The 18,321-nt window shown below is 45.9% G+C and overlaps 1 protein-coding gene across 1 annotated transcript in view; it reads left to right on the forward strand.

Moving 5' to 3' along the window:
* Window positions 1-11,072: 11,072 nt before the first annotated feature.
* Window positions 11,073-18,321, forward strand: part of GPATCH1 (G-patch domain containing 1) — a 54,424-nt gene continuing 47,175 nt past the window's right edge. Inside the window, exons 1-5 of the mRNA XM_077452685.1 lie at window positions 11,073-11,194; window positions 11,516-11,650; window positions 12,902-12,987; window positions 13,425-13,585; window positions 18,027-18,124. Coding sequence (XP_077308811.1) covers window positions 11,122-11,194; window positions 11,516-11,650; window positions 12,902-12,987; window positions 13,425-13,585; window positions 18,027-18,124 — 553 coding nt within the window. The 5' untranslated portion in view covers window positions 11,073-11,121. The remainder of the gene's footprint in view (window positions 11,195-11,515; window positions 11,651-12,901; window positions 12,988-13,424; window positions 13,586-18,026; window positions 18,125-18,321) is intronic.

An 18,321-nucleotide genomic window follows, 5' to 3' on the forward strand; every position in this document is an offset into this window, starting at 1 on the left:
CAGGGTTCAAGGGGTTAAAGCAGGCAGTGAGGAGGCCATACAACACCTCCTCACAGCAGAGTGACACGAACGCTGATTGCTCTTCAGAGAGAGTGCTAGTAATATTTATGATGTTTTCTACGGTTGGACTTGTGCTTTAAATCCTCAAATAAAAGATTGCCAAGATACCTTAAATCCATATACCGAATATCAACCTTGTAGGGAGATTGTGTTCCAGGGTTCCATGGGTGGTGGATAGATGCTAAGAAAGCATTTCCTGCTATTGGAGATGATTGGAAATCACAGATTTTACCATTGGTGAAATTTCACTGTAAAGGAAACTCTTGATTTCGACCATTATAGGTAAGATTTGCCTGAAAGGAAAAAGATCTACTCTGTTTTTTTATTTATTTACAGTTCGTGTTCTTGGGGGTATATTTGATGTAAAATTATGAAGTTTTCTTCCTTGTGTCACCTTTGATCCAACATTGAACAGTTCTAAATCCTGCAATTTTTAGTTGTGGAACTTCTCTATCCTAACTCCAGAGACCTCAAAGTCCTAGTCCAGCCTTTCTCAACCTTTTCAGCGCAGAGGAACCCTTGAAATAGTTCTCCGGTCTCAGGGAACCCCTGCTAAAAATTTGAAATTTACAACTCATGATACATTAGTGTGATGGTCAGTGGGAAGAATGGTCCTTACACTTGTGGTCATTGGGAAGAATGGTCCTTACACTTGTGGTCATTGGGAAGAATTACCTCCTTACAGGTAGATAAAAAGATCAATGGTGTCGGTGGGAACTTATCCGAGAGGCAGAAATGGCCCAATGCTGAAGGAACCTCTAGCAACCTCTGGAGGAACCCTAAGGTTCCACGGAACCCCGGTTGAGATCACTGTCCTAGTCTATGCCCTCATTGTATCCTGCTCATCTTCCTGTCCAGTCTTGCACTTACTGTGCTAGTCCAGCCTCTCAACCAGGGTTCTTCCCGTGGTTGCTACAGGTTCCTTGAGCACTGGTAGATTGATTTCTTACCACACTGACCACCAACCTAAGGAGTCACTTCAACATTGACCATAAATGTTAGGAGACACCACAATTTTACATATATACTGTATGTTTCTTTACTGTTTTTAATTTTAGTCTGCTCAAGAAAATTACTAAAATTTATTTTGTAATATGCAGCAGGTGGGTATTAAAAATGATCTGCCCTGGGTCTTAAATGTTGTAGGTACATTAAATCTAATAAATAAAAAAAATTGTTTATGTGTTTTTTGTGTGAGCTGCAGGTTAATCATTTCTAACATGGGATTCCTTGCAACCTGAAACAATTCAAGGGTTCCTCTAAGGTAAAAAAGGTTGAGGAAGGCTTTACCAGACTCTCTCTCTCTCTCTCTTCTACATTCTACCCTGAACGCTGACTTCTTCACCTCATGGTCTTTCATTGGTGCCCCTTTTTGTGTCTTAATTGCCATCCAGTCAACCTGCCGCGTACACACGATCGAATTGTCCGGCTGACTTGGTCTGCCAGACCACATTACGCCGGACAATTCGATTGTGTGTGGGCTCCAGCGGACTTTTTCATTTTAAAGTCTGGCGGACTTAGAAAGTAGTTTTGACTCAAAATTTGTCCGCCGCACTTGGCTTTCAGCGGACAATCCATTCATCAGTGGGCTAGTCTGGCGGACTAAGAATGACGCATGCTCTGAAGCAAGTACAAGAAAGAAACTATTGGCTACTGGCTATTGAACTTCCTTTTTCTAGTCCCGTCGTACATGTTGTACGTCATTGTGTTAGCAATCGCCAGACTTTTGGAGTGTCTGTGTGTGGCCAAGTCCGTTCGTTATAAAGTCCGGCGGATTGTTTGCCGGACCAAGTCCGCCGGACGATTCGATCGTGTGTACGAGGCATAAGGATACAATTCAAGTTACTATTCTATGCCTTCAGATCTCTTCACAACTCATCCCACACTTGTACTTCCAATGTTCATCCACATTTGTAGTTCTAACCTCATTCACAATCACAAATACCTCCTAGGCTGCTCTATCTGCTCTTCTACTGACCTGCCAAAGTCCTCCCTACGCATAACCTCATGCCAATCTTTGTTATAGGATTTCTTATAGTCATCCTCCATTCTCTGGAATTCTCCTCCTCGTCAGGGCTGGACTGGGACAGAAATTTGGCCCTGGACTTCATCCAGACCGGCCCACTTACATTTTGAGTATCCCATCAGCACCCCCTTACATCAGTGTCCCATCAGCACCCCTTACATCAGAGTGTCCCATCAGCACCCCTTACATCAGAGTGCCCCATGAGCAGCCCCCTTATGTCAGTGTCCTATGAGCAGCCCCCTTACGTTAGAGTGTCCCATCAGCAGCCCCCTTACATCAGAGTGTCCCATCAGCAGCCCCCTTACATCAGAGTGTCCCATCACCAGCCCCCTTACATCAGAGTGTCCCATCACCAGCCCCCTTACATCAGAGTGTCCCATCAGCACCCCTTACATCAGAGTGTCCCATCAGCACCCCCTTACATCAGAGTGTCCCATCAGCACCCCCTTACATCAGAGTGTCCTATCACCAGCCCCCTTACATCAGAGTGGCCCATCACCAGCCCACTTACATCAGAGTGGCCCACTGAGCCATCGGCCCACCGGGAAACTCCCGGTAGTCCCAATGGCCAGTACATGCCTGCTCCTCGTCCTATTAGACTAACTCCCACCTTAAAAACTTTTATTTTCAAAGTGATTATTGGTTTTTAACAAACAGGGAAAAATAAGCATTACAAGACAGTATCAGCCTTATCGTCGGACTATGTGGTCCCGTAACAAGAGAGACAAAGCAGTATCACACAAAACAACATAAGAAGAACATCTTCACACCCTAAGATATTACATATCTATCACTAGTTGTGTGTCCTAGTCTAGCAGATAATTCAGAACTGTGAGTGTAGACCCTATAACCTTAAAAACTTTTAAACAGTCCATCAAAACACACAACTTTGACATTGCCTATTTACTGTCTTGTTTATTATAGTCGTTCATTACCCAACAACTATCTTCCATCATCTCCTGCAATTTTTCTTTTATTAGGTATTGTTAGGAGCATGTCTCACCACGTTGCATTTCCAGAACATCCGCCTACACCTCCCATCTCTGCATTCCCAGCATTCATGTGACCTCCAGGTCCACCAAGATCATGCCTGCCAGGACTTTCAGGATATCTGCCAGTACTTCCAATGATGCTCACCAAATCCCCATCAGGACTTCCACGATCCCTACCAGTGCTTCCAATGGCATATGCAGAATGTCTACCAGTACTTCCAGTGGTGCTTCCGGAATTTCCTGAGCTCCTTGAATTGATGCTGGGCATGTCCTCTGACTCAGAGGGGTATTTAAAACGTTTGATACCCCAACACTTCATATTCCTGATATGTGCCTGCTGTACCATGTACTTCTATGAGAAAGTCTCCTGTTCTCTTTGTATTGCTTCCTTTAAGTGAAATCCCTGGTGTTCCTGCCAGTCCCTCTGCTTTCCCATTAAAACCTGACCACACTAAGCAGGAGAATACACTGTGGTCAGTTCTCTAGCTATTCTTGGAACTCAGTGTGCTCTCCTCCAATGATCAAACTTGTCCTGACCCCCCAAATGTAAACATCCCTTGTAATAGAAAAAAAGCATGACAGGACCTCTTTAATGTGAGATCTGGGGTCAAAAAGGCCTCAGATCTCATATTTACACAAAAATGCAATGAAAAAAAAAATGTAATTTTTTTGCAAAAAATAAAATTTCCCCCTTTAAGACCATTGGGCGGAAGTTTGACATCGCTTCTGCCATTCAATGGTTTGGAGCCAAGCGGGGGCTGTCTTTCCCTCACTCAGCTCCAGGCCTTTCAGGGGGAAGGATGTGATCGTCTTCGCCGCTACCGGCGGCTCCGGTAAGAGCGGAGATTAACAGAACGCGGAGGAAGGGGGGGGGGGGCTCTCCTGCCCCTGATAAAAGTGATCTTGCAGTGAATCCGCCACAGAGACCACTTTTATCTGAAAGCCAGCCGCTAACCGTTGCTGAAAATACCAGGGTTATGGAAGTTAACTGCTGCCATAAGAATGGTATTTAGCATCAAAGTGCCAACGTACAATGAAGGCAGTTTGATCTAGCAGCACTTTACATTATCTCATACACTCACATTGGTCCACATCGGTACAAACTCACATTCATACATACACATAATAGGGGCCAGTCTAAAAAGGAGCCAATTAAGCTACCAGCATGTCTTTGGCATGTGGGAGGAAACCGGAGTATCCGGAGGAAACCCACACAGGTACAGGGAGAACATGCAAACTCCAGGCAGGTAATACTGTGGTTGGGATTTGAACCAACGACCCTAGGGCTGACAGGTGGAATCTCTAACCACTTTGTTAGTTTGTTTGCCACTGCATTTTTTTGCATGTTCTTGCTTAGTAACTAGTTTTCTATTGGCTGAAAATAATTCCCCAAAAAATCTCAAACCGGAAAAGCATGCAACAATGCCTCAAACGCTTAACCGCTTGCCGACCGCCGATATACGTTGGCACAATGGCAGCGGTGGGAAATTGGGCGTACCTGTACTTATCCTTTAATTTGCGGGGCTAGTGGGTACGCGCACGCCCGCCACGTACTGCGTGACCGTGCCCGCGGGTCCCTCGGACTCTATGTCCGCCGGTGTCCCGGAGCGGCAGAACGGGGGAAGGAATTTCCCTGTTCTGCCTAGCAACATGACAAAGATCTACTGCTCCCTGTCATCGGAAGCAGTGATCTCTGTCATGTTCTAGTGAGCCCACCCCCCCCCCCCACAGTTAGAATCACTCCCTAGGACACGCGTAACCCCTTGATCACTCCATAGTGTTTAACGCCTTCCCTGTCAGTGTCATTTACACAGTAATCAGTGCATTTTTATAGCACTGACCGCTGTAAATGACAATAGTCTCAAAATAGTGTCAAAAGTGTCCAATGTGTCCGCCGCAATGTCGCAGCCACAATAAAAATTGCAGATTGCCACCATTACTAATAAAAAAAAAAATTTATAATAAAAATGCCAGAAATCTATCCCCTATATTGTAGACCTGATAACTTTTGCGTAAACCAATCAATAGATGCTTAGTGCGATTTTTTTTTCTTTTTACCAAAATACGTAGAAGAATACATATCGGCCTACACCAGGTCAAAAATGTGCTTTTTTATTTATTTTTTGGGGATATTTATTAGTAAAGAATATAGTTTTTGTTTGAAAATTGTCGCTCTTTTTTTGTTTATAGCGCAAAAAATAAAAACCACAGAGGTGATCAAATACCACCAAAAGAAAGCTCTATTTGTGGGAAAAAAAGGACGTTAATTATGTTTTGGTGTAACATCACATGACCGTGCAATTGTCAGTTAAATTGACGCGAATCGCAAAAATTGCTCTGGTCAGGAAGGGGGTGAAGTGGTTAAACCCCCCCGAAAAATGACAAAGATGCTCAGCTCAAGTGTGAATGGGGCCTAAGGCACAGAGCTGTGTAACTACTTTGTATATAAATGATAGGAACAATTATTATATTCCTTTATATGTTTAGATGGCGCGTTTAAGATTGGAGGAATAAATAATAAATAGCAAAGCCTCGTGTGTGCCGTCGGAGAATGTCTCTTTCATTTGTCTTCTAATTTATTTCGGATTGGGGAGGTTTGGGGTAGCAAAAATACAAAATAAAACAGGATCGGATGCTGTGATTTCTGGCTCTCTCTGGTTACAGGCCCACGTCATTCTTTCTCTCGTTATTTTAATAAAACAGAATTTTTTTATTTTTTTTTTCTCGAAGGAATATTCCTAATCTTTCAGGTCATAGCAGATGGTGTGCAACCTGATTCCCCCAGTAACACGGGAACAATTAGCACTGGCTAGGATTTGTATTTTCACTATTGACAAAATATCTGTGCTGGGCTCAACTGGTATTGCTCAGACCAATGCTGGTGCATCCAAGCCAGACTGGCTGCCCTAGTGCAGGAGACATGCTAAATCGTCACACTACAGAGAATCAGATTTGAGTAAAGTATATGAAAAATGTATTATTTAACCACTTACAGACCGGACCATTTTGCTGGTCAAAGACCAGACCACTTTTTGCGATTCGGCACTGCGTCGCTTTAACTGACAATTGTGCGATGTGGCTCCCAAACAAAATCGGCGTCCTTTTTTTCCCACAAATAGAGCTTTCTTTTGGTGGTATTTGATCACCCCTGCTGTTTTTATTTTTTGCGCTATAAACAAAAATAGAGCGCCAATTTTGAAAAAACGCATAATTTTTTCACTTTTTGTTATAATAAATATCCCCCAAAAATATATATAAAAAACATTTTTTTCCCTCAGTTTAGGCCGATACGTATTCTTCATATTCTTCATATTTTTGTTAAAAAAAAAATCGCAATAAGCGATTATTGATTGGTTTGCGCAAAAGTTATAGCGTTTACAAAATAGGGAATAGTTTTATGGCATTTTTATTAACAATTTTTTTTTACTAGTAATGGCGGCGCTCAGCGTTTTTTATTGTGACTGCGACATTATGGCGGACACATTGGACATTTTTGACACATTTTTGGGACCACTGTCATTTTTACAGCAATCACAGCTATATAAATGCAGTGATTCCTGTGTAAATGACACTGGCAGTGAAGAGGTTAACCAGTGGGTGGCAGTGTAGGGGTTAAGTGTTCCTAGGGGTGTGTTACTAACTGTGGGGGGCTGGGCTTTCATTTAGTGAACACTGATCTCTGCTCCAATCACATGGAGCAGAGATCAGCATCACTAGTTGCTAGGCAGAATGGGGAAATGCTGTTTACAATAGCATTTCTCCATGTAGCCGCCCCGTGAGATGATCGCGGGTATGCCCGCGATCGATCGAGTCCGCGGAACCCGCGACCGGACTCACGGGGGGTCCCGACCGGCACGCGAGCGCACCGCCGGCGGCGCGCTTGCAATGGCAGGGCGGAATTAAATATTGGACGTACCTGTATGCCAATAAGCCTGCCCGTGCCATTCTGCCGACGTACTTCGGCGTGCGCTGGTCGGGAACCGGTTAATAAAGTGGGTATATGAGGGGGTTTGGGGACTTTAAAAGGGGTTGTAAACCCTCATGGTTTTTCACCTTAAAGCGGTGTTCCACCCAAAAATGTAACTTCCACTTTTCGGATTCCTCCCCCTCTCCAGTGTCACATTTGGCACCTTTTAGGGGGGAGCAGATACCTGTCTAATACAGATATTTTGCTCACACTTTCGGGCATAGATACCCGAGCAACCCACGGGTATCTGCGCCACTTTCGACGCCTTCTCTGTCCCCCCCTCCCCGCTGTCTTCTGGGAGGCACACGGGTCCCAGAAGACAGTAGGGACCAGTGGGATCGTGCAGTGCGAGTCGCGCATGTGCTGTAGGTAACCAGGAATTTAAGCCTCAAGGCTTCACTTCCTGATTCCCTTACCGAAGATGGTGGCGCCTTCACCCAAGAGCTGAGGGATGGGTCGGTTTTGGGTGCCAACATCGCGGGTGCCCTGGACAGGTAAGTGTCCTTATTTTAAAAGTCAGCAGCTACAGTATTTGTAGCTGCTGACTTTTAAGAAAAAATAAAAAATTAGGTGGAACTCCGCTTTAATGCCCGCCGAGCCCCCGTTTTACTTACCCGACCCCGATCCTTCACCGGCCAGGAACGAGCACACCAGCTCTAGCCGGTGTCTCGTGACCTGATTGGATATATTGATAGCAGTGTAGCCATTGGTTCCTGCTGCTGTCAATCAAATCCAATGACGCGTCGCCGGGGGAATGGGGGGACGGGGCAAAGACCTGCATTCTGTGAATGGACACAGATGCAGGACTCGGGAGCATGCCCGCATGGGTGTCCACCGTAGGAGAGAGCTTCTCCAACAGGGCAAATCAGGAGGGTGAATCTTCGTAAAGGCCTCATAGACACTGGGTTTATAGTGATGGTGCATGAGGCTCTGGGGTTTAGGGGTGGGAGGAAGGTACAGGTGCACTCTCCTGCCCCACTACCAGCAGCCTGTCAAACTCTATGAGAAGCTGACATCTGCTGCAGCTGGACGGTGCACCTTGTGGTACTTACATTTAGGGCAGCATGTGCTCAGGGACTAATGCCTGGAATGCAAGCAGTCTGCATTCCAGAACATCGTCCCTGGGTGCATACTGCTCTTCATAGTGTTTGACAATTTGCCTGCAGCGGCACAGGACAGTGCACTTGTACCTTCCACCTGCACATAAGGCTTCTCTTTGTGGGTCAGTAATGCTTGCAAAATCTTGCTTGTTCCCAACTCGCAAGCAAAACGCCCTGGTCTTTGGCAGTCGCATGGAGGTGCCATTAATTCTTATTGGCACCTCCACACATCAGCAAACGCGGTGCATTTTCAAGCGTGCTAACTCACACCATGTGCTTCAATGTGCTGCATTTCTGTGGGTGGGGCACCCACTGAAATGAATGGGCTGGCGAGAGACAAAATGCAGGTTGCACAAGTTTGAAACGCCAGGATTTCACATGGCCTCAGGGGCTAAACACGCACTGGGCATGGGGCCCATACCTCCCAACTTTCTGAGATGGGAACGAGGGGGCACCTATTAGCAAAAGTGTGTAAGCATAGGACACCCCCTGCCACACCTGCTTAAAGGAGAATTGTAAAAAAAGTTTTTTTTTTACCACTATTATTCCCTTATTTTGGCTTATGAAATTTACAAATGCAGCAATTTACAAATTGACACATTTTGAGTGCATTTTATATACAACTATATAGATCAGACCAAAATAAAGGACAAATGAGGAGGGACAGAGGGACTTTGTTTCAAATCAGGGAGAGTCCCTCAAAATCAGGGACAGTTGGCAGGGCCATTTTAATGCATGGACACTTGTACTGTGCTGTCCTGATCCCAGTATTGTGCCCTAAACACCCCCCCCCCCCCCTTTATTGAAAGTACTAATAATAATATATTTTTAATTTTATCAGCTATTTATACTTTAATTCTTGAGAGTAGGTGTGTAAATCGGGGCCCCATCTTTATTTTTCCTGGTGAGAGCTATCACTAAGGATGAGCTCCGGCGTGTTCGCACACCCCATGCATAGTTGCCAACTGTCCCGAATTTCCCAGGACATTCCCGGGATTAGGACATTTGTCCCGAATTAATTTTGTCCCGGGAGATGTTGCAGGAAATTCGGGTTGTCCCGGGAAATTTAATTTCCTGTTTTTTTGCCGCCGGCCGCTAGAGGTCCACTGCCAGACAATGTCTCCACCGGCCGCCATTTTTAAGAGTGAGTTTGTGGATCATGTCGGGGGCCAGTGAGTCTGTGGATCATGTCGGGGGCCAGTCTGTTTGCCGGGGGCCAGTCTGTGGATGTCGGGGGCCAGTCTGTTTGCCAGGGGGCCAGGCTGTGGATGTCGGGGGCCAGACTGTGGATGTCGGGGGCCAGGCTGTTAGCCGGGGGGCCAGTCTGTCTGGATGTCAGGGGGGCCAGTCTGTCTGGATATCAGGGGGGCCAGTCTGTCTGGATGTCAGAGGGGCACCAGATGTTAGGAGGGCTGATGGGGACACCAGATGTGAGGAGGGTTGCTCTGATGGACACCGGATGTGAGGAAGGCTGCTTTGATGGACACCGGATGTGAGGAAGGCTGCTCTGTTGGACACCAGATGTGAGGAAGGCTGCTCTGATGGGGCATCTGATGTAAGGAGAGACTCTGCTGGGGGCACCTGATGGCATCTGGTGGCAGGCAACGTGGCTAGTGACGCGCTCATGGCTCCCACTGATTCAGCATTATGGTGAGTTAAATGATTTAATTTCATATTACAATGTAATAATAGAAATAATGCGCTTCAATCATCCTGACACCATAACAATCATGGCGCCGGGATGATTGAAGCGCTAACACCAGGTATTTGGAGTATCTTTATCTGCTGATTGTCAAACTCTGGAAAACACATTGCTATTGTGGTGTAGGATCGGGGGGCTGCTGTCCCTCCATCCTTCCCCCTCCCCCCTTTCCCGCTCCATTCCGCATTCATCTCAGATACTAACCACACCCCTTTGAGCCACGCCCCATGTAAGCCACGCCCACTATTTTACGTAAACCATGCCCATATTTTGCCGCGGCGCGCATTTTATCCTTTTCCTAGGCCACACCTACAACCGCATGCCCTCCCCCCAATTATAACACAACTCCACCTACTGCCAAAAAAGTGTCCCGAATTTTTTTTTTTACAATGTTGGTAACTATGCCCATGTGCAGAGCCCGCCAGGAATTCGGCACTGCGCTAATCACAGGCAGTGAGACACTTCCCGATCTCTGCAGCCACGCATCAGGAAATGTCTCCCTCATCCCTACTCTCCAGCAGCCAGCAACAGTAGACCTCTCCCTAAACAATAGATCCCTTCCAGCAACAATTGACCCCCCCCCGTAACAAAAGATCCTCCCCAGCAACAATAGACTGCAACGCATAAATAGACCTCCTCCAGCAACAATAGATACCCCAGCAGCCAGCATCAGTAAACCCTCCAGTTCCCCTTTGCTATTACATACATTCAGTCCTGGAGATGCTGGAGGTGCTGGAATTGCGTTCCCACCGTTCCTGCTGAAACAAAAAAGGCTTGGTTCTGGTGACCGGAAGTGAAAGGAAATCCCCACTTCCACCTTTGCCTATAGGGCGAAAAAAAAAATGACAGGGGTTATAACCCTTCCCCACTGCAAAATAAAAAATAAAAGTTTTTCCTTTAGTTCTACTTTATTATAAATAATGTAATAATTTAATATAAATCATTTAAATAAACATATCAAGATAGACAACAAATGTGCATAAGTCTTTAAAATGCATAACAATGATTCACCAAAAACACTTTTATGTTCACAAAATAATAGAGAGAAATGAATCTCATAGCTGGGATCTGTTTCATATTGCAAGTACTGCACATCCCAGCAGGCCTTGTCATGTACACAACACACGGGCCTGTGCACATTAAAAGAGCATGGCTGCGTCGCCATGGAAACACCCAGCCACCCTAGACACGCCCCAGCAGGAGGAAGGTGGCGGTGACACCAGTCATGTGATGAAGTTTTGTCCCCGCTCGGCTCCCGCACTGGGTGTACAAAGATGGCGGCGCAGGACAGCGATAGCGAGGAGGATTTTGTCACCTATGGGAAGGGTCTGGAGCAGTATGAGGAAGGTAATGAGAAACTTAGAGATACCCTGATATATCTTAGCGCCACTAGGGTCCTGTAAGGGGCTTTACTGGGGGGAAAAGTCAGTCGTTGTTGGCTAATGCGGCTCTTGTCAGTAAACTTGGAGCCTTATGGCCTTGTCGGGACTACAGATCCCAGCATGCATTGCGAGCTCCCGGCTGATATACTATAAGCTGCTGCTCGCAGGGCATGCTGGGACTTGTAGTTCTGAGCTGTGCAGGGAACTTCCATACAACTTATTATTGTCGCCTGTCATTGTCCCTGTACTGCATGTTTCTCATATATAAACATTTTTGCTTTTACAGGAGAGAAGCCCAAGAAGCCGACACCGCTGCAGGAGCAGACGGTCAAGGATGAGAAGGGGCGGTTCAAGCGTTTCCATGGCGCCTTCACTGGCGGGTTTTCTGCCGGCTACTTTAATACTGTTGGTACTAAGGAAGGTAAATCAGAGCGGTGGGCGATACGCCTTCATTACCCGACATGTATATCTGCTGGTCCTGATTGGCGCTGCCATAGGGGAGCGATCCCAAGCATCCCTTGAGAAAAGGTCATGTTATACAGCTTTTGGGCAGCGACCCCCAATATTGTGGCGCTCCTGTCGGGAAGCAATCTCAAGCATTCCAAAGGGGGCGGGGTAGGCAGTGGAATTTGTGGGATACTGAGTAGGGATTCCCCCCAGTGACGTGGTGTCATTGTTGGGAAGCAATTTCTGCCCTCTCGCCCAAGTGATGTGGCTCTGTCATGGAGATGCTACCCCCCCCCCCCCGAAGTGGTGCATTCGGGAAGCCACACACCCCTTGAAGTGGCGCGATGCCGCAGTCGGGAAGCGATTTATCCCCCCCCCCCCCGAAAGTAGTGCAGTGCCGCAGTCGGGGAAACAACCCCTTCCTGAAGTGGCCCGGTGCCGCAGTCGGGAAGCGACACCACCCTCAAGTGACATGGCGATCCTGGAAGGAAGTAGTACCGCCATCATAAAATGACTAGTGATGTGGCACCATGGTCGGGAAGAGACTCCCTTTCCAAGACCCCCCCTTTCCAAATGAGATGGCGCAGTCAAGAATTGACAACCCCTCCCCAAGCAATGTGTCGCCACTACCAGGAACCTACCCCAACCCCTCGAGGCGTGGCTCATGCTGTTGAGAAGACACTCCTCCTCCCTTCCAAGTAATATGGCTTCTGCAGTTGAGATGCAACCACCCCCAAGTGACTTCCCCTTCTAGTGATGTGCCGGCGTCGTCTGGAAGCTACCACCTAAGCAATGATGTGGTGACACAGTGGGGAAGTGACCCCCCTCAAGAGACATGTCACCACCATCAGGAGGCACTCCCTGGCCCAAGTGACATGATGCCACCATCGGGAAGTGATGCAGTGAAACAATCAATGCATTTTTGGAGCTCAAAGGTCTCCCCCATTCTCCCGGGCTCAAATATCGTATGTAGTTTAGTAGGACTCTAAAATGTTGCGTCACCTAAATGAATTATTTGAAAAATGAAAAGGCCAGAAAACAGTCATTTTGTCCATTTTCATTGCACTGGGATTTGGTAGCGCTCACACATCTTTACATGAGTGCCGCTCAGTCCTGGCAGAATAGCTGTTCCCTTTTGCCACTGCAGGAAGAAATGGGGTGATGTCACCAGACCAGGGGGTTCAGCTAACAAATTGTTATTCATTTATTGTCATTCTTGTGTTAGGATGGGCCCCTTCCACATTTGTGTCGTCTCGTCAGGGAAAATCTGAAAGCAAAGCTAGTCGGCCGGAGGATTTCATGGATGAGGAGGTAAGACAACCTGGCGAAAATATGCAATGTCATCTTTTAGTGTGTTGCCAGTTGTGGGTCACGAAAAGGCTAAAAATCGTTTGGTTTGTTTTTGCTTTGAGTCCCAATGGGGAGATTTCCCTTCACTTCCTGTCCTGCAGATGTGAGAGGAAATGTAAATAAAGAACAAAGCAAGGGAAATTTTGCCTCTAAGCTGTCATCGGAGTCCATGGTAGAAGATTTGCCCTTTCCTCTTTGTTTTTGTGAGAACTGTAAAACGTCGGCTGTCCTAACCCCTTTTGTCATGGAGACAATAGCCACCAGGACAAATACAGAGGGCAAAACTATCAAGGGGACCCAGACACAGGGCTGAGAACTTTCCTAGCACTACCATGTGACAGTGTAGAATAACGAGAGAAAAAAAGTTCTGGAAATGTTTGCTCTTTTTTATTTTACAGGATCTCGGTGAGTTTGGTATAGCCCCAAATGAAATTATGACAACAGATGATTTTGCTTCGAAAACCAATAACAAGATTCGGGAGAAGGCCAGAGAGCTAGCAGCAGTCACGGCACCTATACCAGGTGCCACCATCCTGGAGGACTTAATTGCACCTGCCAAGTAATACATTATTTTTATTTTTATTTTTTTAAAACAAGATATTCATTCTCCATTGGGTTGATTGGAATTACACCCAAAACTTTTTGTTGGTTTTGGACTGGTGGAGAAGGAATACCCTCTGTGCTTTCCTCACTTCTTGGCAACAGTATTGATAAATGCTGGATATACACTATATTGTCAAATGTATTCGGACGCCTACCTTTCCGCGCATATCAACTATAAAGGCGTCTTAGTCCATAGGGTTCGATATTGAGTTGGTCCACCCTTTGGAGCTATAACAGCTTCAACTCTTCTGGAAAGGCTTTCCACAAGGTTTGGGAGTGTGTCTATGGGAATGTTTGACCGTTCTTCCAGAAGCACATTGCTTCCTGATTGGCTGAGGCACAGCAGCGGCGCCATTGGCTCCTGCGGCTGTCAATCAAATTCACCTAGCCAATCAGGAGAGAGAAGGGGCGCGGAGCTGTGACTTGGCTTGGGTGCCCCCATAGCAAATTGCTTGCTGTGGGGGCACTTGACAGGAGGGAGGTGCCAGGAATAGCAAAGAGGGATCCGAGAAGATGTGGCTCTGTGCAAAACCACTACACAGAGGAGGTAAGTAGAACATGTTGTTTGTTTTTCTTTTTCTTTTGTTTTTTTTAAACAAAACTTTACAATCACTTAAAAGGTGAACACTCAGTGATGTTCATCTCCTCTTCCTCAGGACCTTATTTTAAAATGTTGAATTAAAGCAGGCCACAGAGAGTTCTCCTTTCAAGCTCTGTAAGTGCCGGATTACGTTTTTCAGTATATGTACTTCATGCTTTTGCTATGCACCAGAGGCCATTTTTCTCTTGAATATATGCAGTGCAGAGGAAGGTTTAGAATTTGTCAGATTTTTAAAGCCATCTGTTTGCCTGTTGTGGAAAATCCCCAAACTTCTGTCCAGGGGACAGTGGTCATCAGGATAGGAAGTAAGTGAAGCTCTCGTAATTGGAGACCAAGAAAACATTTAACAACTTCCCACCCGGCCGCCATTTGTCTATAGCTCTCGTTCTGGGTGGGTGTCCCCACAGGAGCGATCTGTCACCTGCTGTGGCCACCATACACAGCAGATGACAGATTAGTGTACCCACCCACTGCCGGTACCATGTGATCGCTGTGGACAATTCTACACAATGGATGGCTTTCATTAAAGAGGAAGTAAACCCTGATGAGTTTACTTCCTCTTTCATTCCCTGCAAAGGTAAAGCATAATGGACTACTATGCATTGCATAGTAGCCCATTATGTGTCACTTACCTGACACAGGAGCCAGCGATGTCACCGCTGTCTCCTGTAGTCCGGAGCATCCATCTTCTCGGTGGGTCTCGCTGCTCCGCCGCTGTCATTCGGCGAAGCCGCGATTACGTCACTCCCGCGCATGCGCACGGGAGCCGCCACGCGCGGCATATTCGCTGTTGACGGTGCCGCACTCAGTGCGCCTGCGTGCCGCTGTCTACGGCGCATGCGCCGTAGACAGCGGTGCCTGTCTTTCAGCAAATATCTCCTAAACCTACACTGTTTCTTGGACCTACAGGTAAGCCTTAATCTAGGCTTACCTGTAGGTCAAAGTGTGTTGTAAGGGTTTACAACCACTTTAATGCCATTCATTGTGTACTATTGTGTTCATCCCTGTGATTGGTTACAGTGGTCAAATGGTACAGACAGGGCTAATCACAATAGTAAACACTGAATGAATCGCTTTTTATGCAGGAAAAATTGTTGTTTATAACAGGTCACTGTAATACGCAATCCTAGTATTCAAAAAAAAATAAAAATCCTGATCACCTCTCCAAGGTAGTACAGTGTTTCTATGGGTAAACCCTGTGTTGTCTAAATATATATAATAAAATCGTACTGTAAGCAGTCCGTGTCCCTGATGATGCTTTACTGCACTGGTGACAGAAAGTAAAACCCCTTTTTTTTTTTTTTCTTAATTCCCCAAAATTGTGACACAAAATTACAACTTCAAAAATCTTGCCAAGCCTCTTACTAAATACGTTGGACTGACTGCTTTCCTAAAAAGGGGTCATTTGTACTATCCTGGGGTTTTTGTGCCTCAAGAAATGATAGGCCATCAGTACATCAGGATTGATCAATTTTCAGATATATACCTTAGTTTGTGGACTCTATAGCTTTCCTACAGACTAAATAATAATATACACTGATTTGGGTTGTTTTCACCAAAGAAATGTACCAGTATACACTTTGGGCTAAATTTATGAAGAAAGATTATTTGCAACATTTTATAACTTATCTCTCTGCCATGACTAGTGGGGCTCCACTGGAGGTGCGCATCAAGTGGCAACAACTTGTCCCTGATTTATCTGAGAATTGGGAGGCGGCGTGCTCCGCCCATCTATCTGTTTCTCCCACAATCGACAATAAATGAATCCACCTTTTATATGCTACATCAAACATACCTGACCCCGGTCAGACTGCACATAATGTACCATATACCTACCTCTGCCTGCACTAGGTGCACCTGTCCATGCATGTTATGTGGCTCTGTCCAGTTATTGTGAGATTGGCAACAGGTGATAGAGATATTGTCTGTGGTCTCATCAATTCCTGTTCCATGTACCCCACTGGTGTGTCTGCTGGGGGTCCTCAATGAGGAGCAATGGCCAAGAAATATTACGACCATGCTACTGGAGACATTATTTATGGCCCATAAAGCTGGAGCACTTAAGTAAATCCAGCCCAGACCACCATCCATCCATGGCTTTGGTTAGTGAATCGGTATTACCCTATAAAAAACTCATATTTGAACATAGGGGTTGCCCAACTAAGTATAACAAAGTGTGGGATGCTTGGTGTTCTTCTGCCCTTACTGTAACCAACACGTAACTATATCACTAAAATATTTGAGAAATGGCTATTGTACTTTAGTGCTTCTATGGTGTTTTCTATAGCTTGTATCGGGATCAATATGCTGAGAAATGCAGTGTACTTGTAAAGACATTGACATTTTTGCACTGTAAGGCCGCGTACACACGCGGGGACTGTTCGCTCAACTTTGTCCGTCAAACAGTTTCAGCAAACAGTCCGCTCAAAATTAGCATGGACGGACTTGCCCACACACGACGAACGAACAGTCCGCTGAAACCGTGCACGATGACGTGAACGGCACGTACGACGGGACGAAAAATACGACGTCCTATACACTGCAATGCAAACTTCGGCATGTAAATCCTTTCTGAGCATGCGCGGAACTTAGTTTGACGAACAAGCCTACACACGAGGGGACTGTTCGCTGAAACTCTGTTTCAGCGGACAGTTTTTCGGAATTTCCGAAAAACTTTGTTCAGCAGACTGTCCGCTGAAACTGTCCGCTGAAAGCCCACACACGAGCGGACTGTCCGCCGAAACACTGTTCAGCGGACAAAGTTGAGCGAACAGTCCCCGCGTGTGTACGCGGCCTAAGATGTACCGCAGTGTTTTGTTCGCTCGTGTTGCACGCATTTTAAAAACTGTCATGTACCTCCTTTCAATAAAAAGATTTTAGAAAAAATCCCCCCCCCCCACCTCCTCCCAGTGGTGATTAAATACCGCCAAAAGACAGCTACATTTCTGTGAAAAAATATATATAAAAATTTCATATGGGTACAGTGTTGCATGACTGCGCAATTTGTCATTTAAATTGCACCAGGCTGACAGCTAAAAATTGTCACGGGCAGCAAGGGGATGAAGGTGCCTGGTATTGAAGTGGTAATTTCACTGACACTTCTGGGGAATGCTGAGAAAGTGAGAGATATATAATATGATATACCGTATTTATTGGCGTATAACGTGCACCCCAAGTTTAGGAGGGAAGTTGAAGGAAAAAAACTTACATTTAAATGCCCATCAATGCAGCCTTTTCAGTGTCATTTGCAGCCTTGCATTGCAGCCTTGTCAGTCATTTGCAGCCTTGTCAGTGTCGTTGCAGGCTTGCCGTTTTTTTAAAATGGCGCCGCCGAGATACAGAGCGGATGTCCTGTGTATCTCGGCGGCTTTCAGCTTTCCAAAAGCGCCCGAGAGCCGCACAGAAGCTCACAATCGGCGTATAACACGCACCCACAATTTTTTTCCCCTGTTATTAAGGGGGAAAAAGTGCGTGTTCTACGCCGATTAAATAGTGTGTGTGTGTGTGTGTGTGTGTGTGTGTGTGTGTAAAAAAAAAAAAATATATATATATATATATATATTTATTATGGTGTATGTATGTCAATGGACCCAAATGGCCTACTACAGCTTAAACGATCACTTTGCAAAGCAGCACAGATTTTTTTTTTTTTAATCTACTGGGAGTCCTTGACTGCATAGGCTACTTTCTGGAAAAAGTTAACTTAGCCTTTAACAGAAAAAAAAAATGTATGTGTAGCTTTAATCTGTATCTTACGGCAGGAGAAATGGAATATAATTTTTTCTTCTTTCTTCAGGATCACTGTTGGTGTACAGCTGCTGCGCCAGATGGGATGGAAAGAAGGGCAAGGCGTGGGTCCGAGGACCAAGAGGAAAACGCGGAAGCAGGAAACCGGTGGGTGCCATTATGAAGCCTTTGTAAGCCTGATAAAGATCTGAAAACCTAAATGACTCCATGACTTCTAAAAGACTTTCTGAAGAAGTATGCGTTAGATGGAGCGAGCTTCTTTCGTGCAACCACAGGTTGCGGGAAAGAAAGCAACTTTATTTACCCCTTCAGCACAGTCGCTGTTGATTGGGGAATCCCTCCCG

This window comes from Lithobates pipiens, unplaced genomic scaffold (assembly GCF_037356315.1).
Source record: "Lithobates pipiens isolate NorthernLeopardFrog02 unplaced genomic scaffold, aLitPip1_a1.2 Scaffold_10, whole genome shotgun sequence".
NCBI classification, from domain to species: domain Eukaryota; kingdom Metazoa; phylum Chordata; class Amphibia; order Anura; family Ranidae; genus Lithobates; species Lithobates pipiens.